This window comes from Pristis pectinata, chromosome 21 (genome assembly GCF_009764475.1).
Source record: "Pristis pectinata isolate sPriPec2 chromosome 21, sPriPec2.1.pri, whole genome shotgun sequence".
Classification (NCBI taxonomy): Eukaryota; Metazoa; Chordata; class Chondrichthyes; order Rhinopristiformes; family Pristidae; genus Pristis; species Pristis pectinata.
Window position 1 is genome coordinate 35,855,943 of NC_067425.1, and position 17,319 is coordinate 35,873,261.

General features: G+C 46.3%; 1 protein-coding gene and 1 long non-coding RNA gene across 5 annotated transcripts in view; both read right to left on the bottom strand.

Annotated features, from left to right (window-relative positions):
- camkk1a (calcium/calmodulin-dependent protein kinase kinase 1, alpha a) overlaps positions 1 to 9,920 on the bottom strand; it is an 87,419-nt gene extending 77,499 nt beyond the window's left edge. For 2 of the 4 annotated variants that reach the window (XM_052035199.1, XM_052035197.1), the window contains exon 1: positions 2,351 to 2,688. In XM_052035199.1, the coding sequence (XP_051891159.1) occupies positions 2,351 to 2,605 (255 nt within the window). In that variant the 5' untranslated portion in view covers positions 2,606 to 2,688. Of the gene's footprint in view, positions 1 to 2,350; positions 2,689 to 3,153; positions 3,195 to 9,525 lie in introns of those variants that run through there. The other 2 variants (XM_052035201.1, XM_052035200.1) reach the window with 2 other exon arrangements.
- A 14-nt stretch (positions 9,921 to 9,934) lies between these two features.
- The window catches only part of LOC127581155 (uncharacterized), a 79,775-nt gene continuing 72,390 nt past the window's right edge, over positions 9,935 to 17,319 (bottom strand). Inside the window, exon 3 of the long non-coding RNA XR_007957922.1 lies at positions 9,935 to 10,072. This is a non-coding gene — a long non-coding RNA (uncharacterized LOC127581155). The remainder of the gene's footprint in view (positions 10,073 to 17,319) is intronic.

A 17,319-nucleotide genomic window follows, 5' to 3' on the forward strand; every position in this document is an offset into this window, starting at 1 on the left:
GAAAGACCTCTTCAATCTCACAGTCATAGTCCCAGTTTAAGGACAATCCCTTCGATTGAGACTGTGACTCCTGGCTCGAGACTCCTTGGCCTGGGGAAACACTGCCCCAACACCTACACCATCAAACCCTCCAAGATAATAGCCACATTAGTCACATTGGCAAGCCTGGGACGTCACATGACCAGTCTTGGCTGCTGATGAACAATATCCTTAAAGATACACCCTTCCAAAAATCGGTCTTTCAAAGTTCATCACAGTTCGACTTCATGATTTGGAATAAGAGCTGATACAAGAGAGTAGAAGCAAGTTACTTTGGTGGGTTGGAAGGCAACAGTGAAGAGTGGGCAATCTTAGTGCATGCACAGCACTCTATATGTTGTGAATTCCCCAACACCCCTTCCCGACAAGTAGTCTGTGTTCTGCGCCTATCATTTATCTTGTATGTAGTGCAGGAGAACAGAACCTGGGGAAATCTGTGAGCCAGCTGAGGCCCAATATTAGAAGTTGTTTTTGGATATTGCATTAAATGTGCTGGGTGGTGCTGCCTCTCATCGTTCAAAATTTCCAACCATATTCGGGTTACAACTGCAAATGGTGTCAAAAAAGCAGAGGTTTATTGTCCAAACTTTATCCCCTTTTAAATTATGCGCAACAGATACTTTTAAGCAAAGTCTAAGAGAAAACTATGACCAAATAATCTTTAGGGTAAAGACCAAGTGGGATTAGTGTAGACAGATAGTCAATGGCCGACACAGACATGGTGAGCCGAAGGGCCTGTTACTGTAGTCAATGAGATCCCCTCTCATTCTTCTAACATCGAAAGAATACTGGCCGAACCCACACAACCTGGCCTTATGTGACAAACCGCCAGACCAGAAACCCGTCCGGTGAACCGTCGCGACAATACTTCCATGAAAAGTGTATCCTTTTTGGCATAAGGAGAACGAAGCACTGGAGGTATGCTTTCACTACTGTGTGGTATCACTAAAGAACATAGAACATAGAACAGTAGAGCACAGGAACAGGACCTTCAGCCCACAATGTTTTGCTGAACTAATTAAGTTAATGATACCTAATCCCTTCTGCCTGCACATGGCCCTTATCCCTCCAGTCTCTGCACATTGATATGCCCATGTAAGAGCCTCTTAAACACCTCTATCGTATCTGCTTCGACCATCACCCCTGGCAGCGCATTCCAGGCACCCACCACTCTCTGTGTAAAAGATCTTGCCCCGCACATCTCCTTTGAACTTTCCCCCTCTCACCTTAAATATATGGCCTCTAGTATTAGACATTTAGACCGTAGGAAAAAGATACCAGCTGTCTACTCTATCTATGCCTCCCATAATTTTATAAACTTTTATCAGGTCTCCTCTCAGCCTTCACCGCTCCAGAGAAAACAACCCAAGTTGGTCCAACCTCTCCTTATAGCTCATACCCTTTAATCCAGGCAGCATCCCGGTAAGCCTCTTCTGCACCCTCTCCAAAGCCTCCACATCCTTCCTATAATGGGGTGACCAGAATTGAATGCAATTCTCCAGATGTGGCCTAACTAGAGTTTTATAAAGCAGCAGTATAACTTCCTGACTCTTGAACTCAATGCCTTGACTAATAAATGCAAGCATGCCGTACAGCACCTTTACCACCCTGTCAACCTGTGCAGCCACTTTCAGGGAGCTATGGATTTGGACCCCAAGATCCCTCTGTACGTCAACACTGTTAAGGGTCCTGCCATTAACTGTGTACTGTCCCTTTACATTTGATCTTACAAAGTGCAAACCTCACATTTGGACAGATTAAACTCCATCTGCCATCTCTCTGCCCATATCTGCAACTCTATATCCCACTGTATCCTTTGGCAACCTTCTACACTATCCACAATGCCACCGATCTGCACGTCATCTGCACACTTACTAACCCACCCATCCATGTTTTCATCCAGATTACTTATATGTATCACACACAGCAAATGTCCCAGAACGAATCCCTGTGGGACACCACTAATCACAGACCTCCAGCCAGAATAAATCCTATTGACCACTCACTACTCTCTGTCTTCAGTGGGCAAGCCAAATCTGAATCCAAATGGCCAGATCAGCATGGATCCCATGCATCTTAATCTTCTAGATGAGCCTCCCATGAAGGACCTTGTCGAATGCATTATGAAAATCCACGTAGACAACATCCACAGCTCTACCTTCACCAATCACTGCCTTCATCACCTCCTCGAAAAACTCAATTGTTAGTAAGACATGACTGTCCTAATTAGACAATACTTCTCCAAATGCTCATAAATGCTATCCCTAAGAATCCTCTCCAATAGCTTCCCTACCACTGACATGAGACTCACCGGTCTATAATTACCAGGAATATCCCTATTTCCCTTCTTGAACAAAGGAACAACATCAGCTACTCGCCAGTCCTCTGGGACCTCACCTGTGGCAAGAGAGAACACAAAGATCTTGGTCAAGTCCCTAGCAATCTCATCTCTTGCCTCTAGCAAGAAGCTGGGATATACCCCATCAGGCCCTGGGGACTTATCCATCTTAATGCTCTTCAACAGACCCAACATTAACCCCTTCTTTATCTCAAAGTGCCCCAGCATATTAACACGCTGATGACTTGCTACAATTATATCCAACACCTCCTTGAAAAACTCAATGACCTGCCCTCACAAAGCCACACTGATGTCCCTATCCTCCAGCTCCCCCTTGGTGAATACTGACGGAAAATATGCATTTAGGACCTCGCCCACATCCTCCTCCTCCAAGCACATGTCCCCTCCTTAATCCTTGAGTGGTCCTACCCTCTCCCTAGTTATCCTGTTGCTCTTGATGTATGTATAGAGTACCTTGGGATTCTCTTAAATCCTACTTGCAAAGAACTTTTCATGGCCCCTTCTGCCTCTCCTAATTCCCTTCTTGAGTTCCTTTCTGGCTTCTTTATAATCCTCAAGAACCCTGCTGAACTTTGGCTTCCTATAATTAAAGCTTCAAATAATTGTAGCAAGTCATCTTTACTCTTGTATTTAATCATTAGTGCTCTTGCAACGTATCATTTGCCTTCCTAACTGCCTGCTGCACCTACATGTTAGCTCTCAGTGACTGGTGCACAAGTCCACTCAAGTCCCTCTGAACATCAACACTTACCAACCTGTCACCATTTACAGAGTCCTCAGTGTTTCTGCATTTTCTGTTGACGTGGATGACCTTTCCTTTACTCCACACTGCAGTGTTTAATCACGAGACAAGCGGCAAAAGAAATGGCCGATCAGGGTTCTGCCAGATGGCGACAAATTGCAGCAAAACGAGCCGTATCTAATCTTGAAGAAGATCCTTAAAACATGCCTCGCAAAGCAACTTTAGACCATAACACTATAAAATATAGGAACAGGATTCGGACATACAGTCCATCGTGGCCTTTTTTTTTCAACCCCATTCTCCTGCCTTCTGCCTGTAACCCTTGACCCCTTTACCAATCAAGAACCTATCGATCTCTGCCTTAAATACACCCAATGACTTGGCGTCCATAGCCCTCTGTGGCAATGAATTCCACAGATTCACTGAAGAAATTCCTCCTCATCTCAGTTTTAAAGGGACGTCCCTTTATTCTGAGGCTGTGCCCTCGGATCCTGGACTCTCCTACCGATGGAAACTTCCTCTCCACGTCCACTCTATCCAGGCCTTTCAGTACGTGGTGGGTTTCAACGAGAATCCCCCCCTCCTTCACCTTTCTGAACTCCATCGAGTACAGGCCCAGAGACATCAAACACTCGTTAAGCCTTTCGTTCCTGGGATCATTCTTGTGAACGGCCTCTGGACCCTCTCCAGGGCCAGGACATCTTTCCATACATATGGGGCCCTAAACTGCTCACAATATTCCAAATGCAGTCTGACCAACACCTTAAAAAGCCCCAGCAGAACATCCTTGCTTTTACATTCTAGTCCTCTCGAAAAGAATGCTAACATTGCATTTGCCTTCCTTACTGCCGACTCAACCTGCAAGTTAACCTTCAGGGAATCCTGCACTAGGACTCCCAAGTCCCTTTGCACCTCTGATTTCTGAATTCTCTCCCCATTTAGAAAATAGTCCACACCTTTATTCTTCCTACCAAAGTGCATAACCCCACACTTCCCTACGCTGTATTCCATCTACCACTTCTTTGACCATTCTCCCAACCTGTCCAAGTCCTTCTGCAGACTCCCTGCCTCCGCGACATTACCTGGCCCTCCACCTATCTTTGTATCATCTGCAAACTTGGCCACAAAGCCGTCGGTTCCTTCATCCAGGTCACTAATGTATAAAGTGAAAAGTTGTGGTCCCAACACTGACCCCTGAAGAATTCCACTAGTCACCAGCAGCCATCCTGTAAAAGGACCCTTTTATCCCCACTCTGACTTCTGCCAGTCAACCAATCTTCTATCCATGCTAGTACCTTGCCTCTAACACCATGGGTTCCTATCTTGTTTAGCAGCCTCATGTGCGACACTTAGAAAATCCAAGTAAATAACGTCTACCGGCTCTCCTTTGTCTACCCTGCTTCTTACCTCCTCAAAGAATTTTAACAGATTTGTCAGCCAAGATCTCCCCATAATGAAACCATGCTGGCTTCACCCTACTTTATCATGTACTCTGAAAGTTCACCCTTAACAATGAACTCTAAAATCGTACCAACCACCAAGGTCAAGCTAACGGGTCTTTAATTTCCTGTCTTTTGCCTTCCTCCCTCCCTTTGGAGGGATAAACTGAGCTGCTCAAATTAGCCAGATCGTAGTCAGCCTCAGAGAACATAGCAGTTGGCGTAGAAGGACCACAAGACACTGCTGTGAACAGAATCAGAGGAGAAAATAAGCATCAAAGGAGACACTTCTGTTCAAAACTGTTAACAGAGCAGAATGGCCAATGTCAGCGAAGCAAGCAGACCCTAAATTGCTGCTTCTCTGGTGGCGGCTCCCCGCACAAAGAGTGTCCTAGTGGGGGAAAGCAGAGCAAGTCACGTGGGAAACTCAGTCACTTCACATAAGGGTGTCAGTCAGCAGACCCAGCATGTCAGAATTCAAAGTGTGTACCATGTGTTGAAGCCAGCGCAAGGGTCAACAATTCTGGTGACTTTGAGACCACGATTGTTACTCACCACACCAATATTTTTCAAATGGTGGCAACTGGACACTAGTGATGTTCACAGTGAACCTGCGGGCATCTGAAAGCTCGCACGTAGGTGTCAGGGAATGAAATTATATGTTGGCTCTAACTGCAAAAGGATTTGAGCCAAGAGTAAAGGTAGCTTACCACAGTTGTAAAGAGCTTTGGTGAGACCACACTGGGAGTATTGGTATTGGAATTGGAATTGGTTTATTATTGTCACTTGTACCAAGGTACAGTAAAAAAACATGTCCTGCATACCGATCGTACAGGTCAATTCATTACACAGTGCAGTTACATTGAGTTAGTACAGAGTGCATTGATGTAGTACAGGTAAAGACAATAACAGTACAGAGTAACGTGTCACAGCTACAGAGAAAGTACAGTGCAGGTAGACAATAAGGTGCAAGGTCGCAAGGTAGATTGTGAGGTCAAAGTCCATCTCATCATATAAGGGAACCTTATCACAGTGGGGTAGAAGCTGTCCTTAAACCCGGTGGTACGTGCCCTCAGGCTCCTGTATCTTCTACCTGATGGAAGAGGAGAGAAGAGAGAATGACCCGGGTGGGTGGGGTCTTTGATTATGCCGGCTGCTTCACCAAGACAGCGAAAGGTATAGACAGAGTCCATGGAGGGGAGGCTGGTTTCCGTGATGCGCTGGGCTGTGTCCACAAATTCTCTGCAGTTTCTTGCGGTCCTGGGCAGAGCAGTTGCCGTACCAAGCCGTGATGCAGCCAGATAGGATGTTTTCTACGGTGAAAATTTCTACTGTGGACAATTTTGGACACCTCACCCAAAAAAGGATTTGTCTGCTATAAAGGGAGTGCACTGAGGTTTCACCAGACTGGTTCGAGGGATGGTGGATGTGTGACAGAAGGTGAGATTGAGTAGGCTAGACCTCTGTTCACCAGAGTTTAAAAGAATGAGAAGAGGCTTCATTGAAAGTTTTGCATTAATCCTCTTGGATTTCAAAATATGTGTGAAGAAAGTGTTCCCAAAACTGTGAAAGATGTGATGGTATTTGACGGACATTTCCTGGCACTTCCACTCTGAGTTTGAGTCAGAGGACAGTGGAAGTTTGTTCTCTCTTCGCATTGACAGACGCATCTGTATCATCGTCCACATCCCACAACAGACCAAGCACCCTTGGGTGAATGTGATACTGAGGTTTGGACTGAGAAACCTTGTGGCGCCTACAACCCACCCTCTGGTTGCCAAGCAACGCTATACTGCAAGTGTGAACACAATCCCCAGAATGACGACAATGAATGAAATCAAAGCTGTAATGAAGAAAGATGTTGCTCTAATACTGTGAGATGTACACAGAGATCACAATGAATTCACAGTTCCACCTGCTTCAGATTTTATGAAGTCCTGTGTTGTGATCCAGCAGTCAGTAGCAGAATGTGTTATCGACACTGCTTGTGGGAGCAAAACCAAACAATTGTTAAGGGAGCAGGTGTGGTTCCCTGGAATAGATTGCTTGGTTGAACACAAGATCAACAAAAGATTAGACTGTCAAACAACCAAAGTGACAATCCTGCAACTGAAACAAATGTCAAAGTTATACTCTGGTGATTATTTGCGTGTAACTATCCACAACTAAATGGATGGCCAAAGAAAAGGCGCTGGAGGAACTCAGCGGATCAGGTTCAGATTGAGACCCTTCATCTGGACCTTCATCTTCATCAGTGCAGATGAAGGGTCTCAACCCAAAACATTTACTGTCCTCATTTCCCTCCACAGATGCTGCCTGACCCGCTGAGTTCCTCCAGCACCCATTGCGTTGGTCCAGATTCCAAAATCTGGGGTCTGTTTTTATTGTTCTAATTGTATTCTTTCTTGTAAAGATTGTGTTTAATTTACGTTTTTCTTGTGAGTGATGCTAGGTGTCTGTGATGTTGTTGCAGGTAAATATTTCATCTGTAGTAGGAGAGCACATGGCTGTCACGTGACAGTAACGACACTGACCCCTCTGGTTGGAAGACAACATTGCTCCTCGGATCGGAAGTGACACCACTGTCAATCAAGGTGAGGCTCCACCCCACCCATCAGGTGTGGGCATAGGGATTGGACTTGGAGAGCACCTTTGCTCCTGAACCTGCCTGACCACTGGCCTTGGCAGGCACCTTTGTCTTTGACCTCCAAACCATTGGCCTGTCTAAATCACCTGGCCAGGCTCCACCCAGCCTCCCAGCATTATAAAGAGTGTTGCACTCCCCTGGCCCGCTCTCTCTCGACTGCCCCAGAAATAGTGAGACAACGCTGCAGAGACCACTGGTAAGAGTGTGCACCACCATGTGGTTTGGGAGTGTCTTAGTCAGATTCCAGGGAGTGTTAGAGCCAATGCCTGTTTGGGTCAAGGTGTTCAGGCATTGAAGTGTTTATCCCTCGATAAGCTGTACCTTGTTTATTGTGTGTTTGTGTGTGTGAGTGTGTGTGTGTATCTCATCCTCGTTGTGACTCCCCCTCACGTTCGTGGTCTCCTGCGTGTGTGTGTGCGAGTGTGTATCTGTTCCCATTCATTCTGTCCCCATGTTTGCCTTTGTGATTAAGCTATTTTTAAAATCCAAAGCTTGTGTCCAGAGCCCTCCATCTTTAAGATTCCAAAAGAACCTTTTCACACAACATCATTGCACCAGTGCATACGTACTTGTGCACGTGACAATAAACTCAACATTGACTTTGACTCTCTAATGGATTGGTGGTGGTAGAAATGAATAGTACAGTAGTAGCAGGCACAGTAGTGTAGCAGTTAGCGTAACACTATTACAGCGCCAGCGACCCGGGTTCAATTCCGGCCGCTGTCTGTAAGGAGTTTGTACGTTCTCCCCGTGTCTGCGTGGGTTTCCTCCGGCTGCTCCGGTTTCCTCCCACATTCCAAAGACGTACAGGTTAGGAAGTTGTGGGCATGCTGTGTTGGCACCGGAAGCGTGGCGACACCTGCGGGCTGCCCCCAGGACACTCTACGCAAAAGATGCATTTCACTGTGTGTTTCGATGTACATGTGACTAATAAAGAAATCTTATCTTATCTTATCTAATCTTATAGTTCTACTTCCGCCACAGCTACTACTCCAAGTTTGACCATCCCCTCGTGTGGCTTGGTGTACTGAAAACCGTGAGGACGGATATCAGATCTCCTCTTAACCATGATACAAACTACTTGTGTTTAAAACATCACACAAAACAAAATCATATCAGTGGTGAGATGGAGAGATGTATTCAAGCACTAAAGAAAAATAAGCTGCCTCTGTGATAACACTGACCACAAGGTCAACTTCTGATGCAAGTGCAGATAGATCCTCAACCCCACCAATCCTTTGCCACTTGCCGACACCGGGGCAATTTACGGTGGCCAATGAGCTTTGGGAAGTTGGGGGGGAACAGAAGCACCAGGACCAAGCTAACGTGGTCACAGGGAGAACGTGCAAACTCCACACAGCCAGCACTGGAGCTCAGGATTGAAGCCGGGTCCATGGAGCTGCGAGGAAGCAGCTCTACCTGCTGCACCACTGTTCCCAGGGAGTGGAATTTGTGATGGTGACCGGACACCAGCTTTGACCTTCTCAATTAATAAAGCCAAGTGTCCTTTGTACAAGAACAGCCTTCAGAATCAGAATCAGAATCAGGTTTAATATCACTGACATACGTCATGAAGTTTCTTGTTGTGTAAGACAATGAGATTGCCTCCCGTTTCTCTAAACCTGAGAGAGTATCGGCCCAGTCTGCCGCCTCCCTCCTCATGGGGCAAATCCATTCCATCTCCCTCCATCCCAGGACTACTGGGCGTGCCCTGTCCATACACCGGACAGGGAAGGATCCACTCCTACCAACCCGGTCAACGTATTTACATTTGTGCCCCGTGCCACACGACTTTGATACGGCAAGGTTAGAAACGTGTGTGCACGGTACCAACAACCGAACGTTTCCTGCACTGGAATGGCATTAGGTACCTCAGAGGTGTCACTGCTATTTTAAGTGGATTGGCACCTACATCAAATCTCAAGCAGGAAACTACTCCGCAATGAGTGTTGATCTGCCTTGTAGCACTGACACTTCTAGTTCACATCTTCATGATCATACCATTGGCCTCATTACAAAAAGGTCAAATTCTGTCCATTTTATTTTAAAAACATTTTCGCTTCCACTCTGATCGAGCCAGTTATATCTATATCCACAACAGATCTTCCTTCACAGTTAACAATAGGCAGCTGAGAAGACACGTTTTTCCACCAACACTTCCTAACAGGTGATAAACTCTTTCGAATCTTCTCTTCCCACCAATACCAATTTCCAAAATTCTGAAATTAATTTTATAACCTGAATGGTGTTTTATTTCAGACTGGAGCAGCTCTTGTTGTAAATTACAAGATTAACTCACCTGGGAGTCAGCCATATTGACCCGGCTAGATTCATTTGTTAGTCGTCTTCCCGATGACAGAGGTCCAGTTGAGTAGGAGTAGCTTGGTAGGTCCCCACGGGCAGCGAGGTTATTCCCGGAGGAACGTTCTTGGAGGGACAGCTTCCTGTTGGAAAGTTTGGGCCTCGGGCCCACCTTCTTCGTCATGCTGCTTGTGCTCGTCTGGATGCTGCTGGGATCCTCAGCGAGGTGGCCCACTCCATTGGTCTGAGCGTTTCCTCCACCCTTTGCTTTGTCTGGATCCTCGACCCCGAGCGCTGTTTCCACTGTCCATGTCTGCGGAAGCAGATCCCTCAGAGACCTGCACAGCAGCCACTTGCAGAGCCAAGTCTTCCGGCTGAGGATCTCCAATGATGTCCATCCTCCATGTCCCTCGCTCCCGGAGTTCCTCCTCTACAGCCGACATCACCACGTTTTCTGGAACCCAGCAAATGGAACCAACTTTGGAAGGCAACTGCAACTCTCATGAGATTCTCTTTCTTAACAGATTTTTCAGGGTCCTATAAAACTGAAATAAAGGATTAATTAGAGTGGGAGACAAGGTGTGGAAAAGCACACACTCTACAACATCGAGCTAGCTGCAATCTATTACAGGGAATTATCAGTAATTTATGCCACTCAGCAGGAGTTATTTGCTGCTTCTAATTCTCCAGTTCATCCCACACACCCCTGTTCTTTTTCCAAAGCCCCACGTTATATTTTCAAATATTTTTCCGATTCCTTATGATTGAACGTGTACTGCAGATCACAGCAACTGGAGGAAAAAAATCTCTGCAATTTATCTGATTCTTTTACCCAATTAAGATACATTATGTTAATAGTTTTTCTCTACTTATGCTTCAATAAATCACATGTGGTATTAATCAATATTAAAAGTGCTATATTAGATGCACATCAGAGATGAACGATGCTGATATGTCATCTATTTCAAGACCAACTTACTTTAAACCATCCGACATCCTAATGATTAAACTGCAGATCAGCAGAAGCTTTTGTGAAGCCTGTCCCAGTATTGAAATCTCCCAAGGGAGCTCATGGCTTGTAGGGCTAAATTAAGTAAGTGCTCATATTGAAAAATCTTCAAGATAAAGAATAACAGAAGACATATAATGGTTGACAGGAGCCTACACCCATCAAATACCTTTCCAGCATTCAGTTACATACAAAAGTGCCAGAACACTCTACACAAAAGATACACTTCACTGTGTGTTTTGATGTACATATGATTAATAAAGATATCTTACCTTATCTTAAATATATCAATAGCAAATCAGGTTACTTACTAAAGCCCAGCTTTGCAAAGTCAATTGAACCCCAGCTTTTCATGTTAGACTCAAATAGCTAAACAGTACCACCATTGGGGGATCCAGTTAAAATGCAAAGTAGAATTCTAACTCCTAATGATGTCTCCATCTCCAGTGCCGTGTCTGTGAACCAGGTAGCATGAACAAAGACTTAAAGTAACACACAAAGTGCTGGAGAAGTTCAGCGGGGTCAGGCAGCATCTTGCGGAGGGAAACGAACAGTTCAATGACCCTCCGTAAATGCTGCCTGACCTGCTGAGTTCCGCCAGCGCCTTTGTGTTGCTCCGGATTTCGGCATCTGAAGTCTCTTGTGGTCTCCAAAGGGTTATAGTTTAGAACACCCTGGGCCATTGTTCAGTGTACAAAGTATTCCACCAATGCCCTCACCACAGCAGACCACCTGCCAGCAAGATCCACCCAGGATGAGCTGCCCTGACTTCTGTTTGCTGATTACTGCAACTCAACTTTGCTTGGCGCAAAGAAATCTCATGCCCTCCGACCAAGCACTGGGGATCTTTCTAATTTCAGAGGCTCAAGTGAGATTTAGGAACAAAGGGTCCAACCGTACAAAAACACCAACTCCTGAAAAAAATGTAGATTAAATAAGGCTATAACAAAGACAACAATCCGAACTCAAAAGCTGTGAAGAAATGTTCATCTTATAATGAAGCTTGGTCAGCCCACACAGTGAAATCAACTGTAAACACCGAGTGAAATTGAACCCTGAAGACAATCGACAATAATAATCAGTCATCACACACAGAAGTGTTTTCTCAGAGAACCTTTCTAGAATGAAAGAAGCTTACACATTGAAGATTAAACGAGCAGAGAAAAGCATTCACAGACTGAATGACAGAGAACTAGGTTCACTCTACTAACTGGAACAGCTTATTGCAGAGGAAAAACACAGGATCCAAATGGAAAACATGACTTTGAAACGAGCTCCACCAGTATTACTGTCTAAATTGTGCTGGTGATAAAGATGAGAATACCTAGCAACTGTGACTCCACTTAATTACAAGTGTTATCCATTGACAGTACCTTTGCATTGTAATTTCAATCTGTGCTGCGCTGTCAACATTGCAATAAATGCAACATATTTTCCAAAGCCTTGTACGTGATATTGCCACGACGAGGTGGAGCCAGACATTGCAAAGTATTCTAATGACCTTGGAGCTTAAGATCTTACTGAGCCTATTCTCCAGCTGGCAGAATAATTAAACACGCAAGATCTGTTAGCTTGTGAAGACACTAATCAGTCTTCAGCTCCTCACATACAAATGAATTACAGTCCAATTAAAAACATACTTTAAAATTCTGTGCTGGCTGAATGTGCAGCAATGTTTTCTGCCTTTGAGAATAATCACTACTGCTCAGGTTGCTAAGCCCCGAGAGAAAATGAAGCTTATTAACAATGTCATTTCAAATATATTCAAGTGACTAGCATGCACTGTTTCTTCTCAGCCCAGCTACTGATGTGCCTTGTTGACAGGACATGCTCCATTATGTTGTAGGCATCAATGCCAATGGCACCACTGCAAGCCATCCAGTGACACAACTCCCTTTGTGTCGGACGGGACAATGTCCCTGGTGCTATCACCTCCTTGTGATAGGGAACAGTAAGAATGGTGGGAGCCCCTTGAATTAGTTCCAACATTTAGTTAGGTCTCAACCGATCTGTACCATAACTCCAAATCCCTTGACACCTTCACACAAATCTGATCTTCTCAGACCGGAAGGTTTCAGTGACCCCCGGCAGGTCTCAGCTGCACTGAGAGTGAAGAATTCACTCCTGAGTTGCTCAGTTTTAACTTTAAGATTGTGCCTCGTGTTTCTGGAGGAAATGGTTGGCTGACAGGGTTTGCCATGAAAGACTGAGAGAGGTGGCAGCATATGTTTACCAGTCCTCATCAGAAGAGAGCCATCTGTTGATGTAAACTCTATTATAAAGGCACATTGTATTTGCACTGATATTTAAGGTGCAATTGTTCACAGTGTCCTTAGTGCATTAAAATCCTCACCTTCCACACCCTATAACTCCCCCCACCACGACCCCCCCACAACTTCTCTGTGACTCTCTCCCACATATCACAACTCCCCTCCACATTACATTTGCCATGCCTCCTTTCCACTCCTACTGTGACTTCTCCTCCCATTATAAGTCCGTCCACACTGTGACTTCTCCCTACACACCACCAACCTCTCTTCCTTGGTGAATATCCTCTTCCCCCGTAGATCCCTGGTTTAGGTGCCTGCTCCAACTCTCCCTCAGTTTGGAGAAGGTGTGTAACAGACCTGGTCCCTACTCCGGGCCCAACTTGCTGTCAGGGAATGTTAACCCTGAACTGTGGGCTCAAAAGTTCTTCCAGACCACAAGTCCATCAGGCAGTGGTCAGCATGGAATATCCTGCAGACACTGCAGGAGAAGGACTCGATGGATACCGTAGGGTGGTTCCCTAAGCAAATTGTCCAGACCATCTGGCAGAATGTCTCATCGCCAGAACTCACCAACAAGCACCAAGACCTCGCCTGGCTGGCGGTGAGAGGGGCCCTCCCAGTCAGATCCTTCCTGCATGGTCGGAACCTCACTTCCAGCGCGCGCTGCCCCCGGGAGGACTGCGCTGGGGACAAGACGGTCGCCCACCTCTTTGCAGGCTGTGGGTTTGCGAGGAGGCTGTGGCGAAAGATGCAGGGGTCCTTGTCACGGTTCATCCCCAGCAGCAGCGTAACAGAGGATTCTCTGATCTACGGGCTGTTCCCGGGAACACACACAGAGACGGACATCAACTGCTGCTGGAAGGTCATCAACTCAGTGAAAGATGCCCTTTGGTCTGCCCGAAACTTGTTGGTCTCCCAGCACTGCGAGATGTGCGTAGGGGAATGCTGCTGACTGGCACATTCCAGGCTGCAGGAGTATGTGCTGAGGGACGGACTGAAGCTGGGCGCAGCCAACGCAAGGACTCGGTGGGGAAGGACGACAGTTTAGCATTCTTCTGCCACAGGAGAGGGAGGGGCGAGGTGAGGCAAGGAAGCCCCTTAAATATTGTAAATATGGGATTGGGGTATCACCCCAGGGAGCCACACGAGTGGCATCGGTGCTGTGTTTTTTTATATATATAAGAAGGTAACACTAATGATTGATCCGTACATGAATGTAAAGGTTTGTGCTGTTTTATTGTTGTATATAGTTTGCTTTTTATGATGAATAAAGTTTATTTTGGATAATAAAAAAAATCTAAAAAAGGCAACGAAAATCAATGCCCCCAACTGCTCTTGTTGCAGACAGTACTCCTAGCAATGCCTATTGAATGCACTCAGCTTAGCTGTGAGCATGCACTTTCCAGGCAGTGATCTATATTAAGCACCCAATTCCACATGCACACTTTTATCACAGGACCACAGATCCTTTCAGCATCGGCACTGTGATATAACACAGCCACAGGAAAATTACACAAAAACCGGTCTGACACTGTGCTTTATTGGTCCACCTCTGTAATTAGGGAAAGAATGTGTGATTCATCGTGACCTAATGCTTTCTGATCGCCAAGCAGAAAAGTGGAAATAAGGGTTTTTTTCAATTAAAAGAGGAGTTGCATTTCTTCTTGGAGACACAAGAGACCTGCAGATGCTGGAACCTGGAGCAGAAAGCAAATTGCGAGCAGAACTCAGTGGAGTGGAGGCCAAGGGAGGGTCGAGACTGAGAGTGTATAGGTGAGGTGGCCAGAGGGAGGGGTGATGACCGGCTCTCTTCCCCTCTCCACTCTCAGTCCTGATGCAGGGTCTCCACCCGAAACGTCGACCAGCCCTCTGCCTCCACAGATGCAGCTCGACCCGCTGAGTTTCTCCAGCAATTTGTTTCCTGCCTGTGTTTCTTCCTCTCCTCCGACAGACCCTCAGGATAGAGGAAGACTTGCTTCCACTGCAGTTCAATGGGCTCTGGGGTGTCTGATCGGCCACTGTGCGGAGCACAGACTCTTCCACTGATGGGCCGGGACGTGCCTGACAGGGTGTTGGACAGGCAGCTCAGGGTTCTGATAGCACGGCTGTACAGTGGACAGGCAACTCAGGGCTCTGATAGCATGGCTGTGCAATTGACAGGCGGTTTCAGAGCAAAAACCGTTAACAGCCAGAAAACGCCTGTGCCTCGCCAATCACCGGTGACTAAAGCTCTCAGTAACTCTCAGCACTGGTGTCTGAGTGTGAATTGGTGGGGCTCAAGTGAATATTGTGCAGGTGACATCCAGGTATGCGCAGGTTTACACTGAAGCACTGGGTTTGCCCAGCAGACTTTGTGCCTGAGTTAAAGATGCACCAACCCAGATCTGAAAAGATCTGATGGCTTTGAGGTTAAGTTCCAGAACGTTGTTGTGTAAGGTGAAAGAATTCCCAGCCCATCCTCTTCACCATTCATCCCTGCAGGATACCCAGAGCACTGAGGAAACAGAGAATTCTGCTGGGGGTGCAACGTTAGTATCTGCTGAAGGTTTCGAGATGAAGTCCGTGGGAGTTGCTTAGAACTGCTGCCTCAAAGCTCCAGGGACCCGGGTTCAATCCCAACCTCGGGCACTGTCTGTGTGGAGCTTGCACATTCTTCCTGTGACCGGGTAGGTTTCCCCCGGGTGCTCCGGTTTCCTCCCACATCCCAAGGGCGTGCAGGTTGGAGGGTTAATTGGCCGCAGTAAAGCTGTCCCCGGTGTGTAGGTGAGAGGTAGAATCTGGGGGAAGCTGATGGGAATGTGGGAAAATAAAATGGGGTTAGTATCAGATTGGAGTAAATGGGATGCCTTGTGGTTGGTGGGCCGAAGGGTCTGTTCCCAGGCTGTATCTCTCTGGTTATATAGACCACCCACAGCCACTGATTACACTGCTCCAACCCCACCCCCATACTGGCCCCCACTGCTTGTGTCCAGGACACCCTTAGTCAGCAGGACATGATGATTCAGTGCAGGTAAGTTCAGGGCAATGGGATCACTCGTGGAGTGTTGGGCTCTGGGCCAAGTGTGCTGAGTACAATCTCAGGGCAAGCGGTCCCACACACCTTTCCACATTGGGACAGTTTCTGCCATACAATTCGTTGTCCTTGAACTCATTCACAGTGCCTCACATGCTGTGGAATGTCCCCTCATTATAAGCCCAAGGCTGGGGCTGGCGTTAGTCTGCAAGCAGATTTCTCCAGCAGACGTGAAAATTACCTTAATTATCTCAGTGTGAGTTCAACTACTGTCAAGGAATACAGCTGATGATTTCCTCTCTGTGAAAAAAAATCTCAATAGCACTAAGGGCTTCAAGTAAAACCTTTGAAATTAAAGATTTATCCTTTATTTTTACATTTTTGAAGTTGAGATATTGAAGTGATGGAGAGCAAATATTGGGATATACACAAAGGGAGAGGAGTTATCTCAAAATAAATGGATTTCACAATGAGGGGCTTTGGAAAATTGATACAAGACCGTATCAATGCAGATCAATCTTTAGTGCACAGTAATAAACATCTTAGATTAACATGACGTGTTTAATATTAACGTTTTAGATTAAATGTTAAAATTAACATTTTACGAGGATGCTGCCGGGACTCGAGGGACTGAGTTATAGGGAGAGGTTGGGCAGGCTGGGACTTTATTCCGTGGTGCATAGGAGACTGAGGGGTGACCTTATAAAGGTGTATAAAATCATGTGGGGCATAGATAGGGTGAACACACACAGTCTTTTTCCCAGGGAAGGGGAACAAAAAACTATAGGGCACAGGTTCAAGGTGAGAGGGGCAAGATTTAAGAGGGACCTGAGGGGCCACTTCTTCATACACAGGGTGGTGGGTATAAGGAACGAGCTGCCAGAGGAAGTGGTTGATGCAAGTACAATAATGCATTGACAAGACACTTGGGTAAGTACATGGATAGGAGGGGTTTAGAGGGATATGGGTCAAATGGGGGCAAATGGGACGAGCTTGGTGGGCACCATGGAGGGGATGGGCCGAAGGGCCTGTTTCCGTGCTGTATCACTCTATGACTCTCCATGACTCGATGTCAAGATTTGCAAACTATCGAATGCTTAATGCTCGTTGCATCAGTTCAGGGGAACGGGAGATGGCTTTTCACTGCTCTATAATTCTACAGATTATAGAACAGTGAAAGGTTGGTGAGCAAAATTGAGATACCTGGAATTGGGGGTAATATACTGGCATGGATTGAAAATTGGTTAACAGACAGGAATAAATGGGACAATGCATTACATCATTGACTTCACCTCAGATATAGTGCAATGGTTATAAAGCTCACAGGAACACCCTCATTGGCCACTAACCCAAGACTGGGAGGGTCAACCTTCAACCTTAAGCTTGTGGGTTACCCACCTGCTCTGCCCACAGGATACGCAGCAGCTGCAGAGACCTGTGGGGGGGGGGGGGCGTCAGTGACCATCTCCCCCAACCCCAGCTCAGCTCTCATCACCTTGT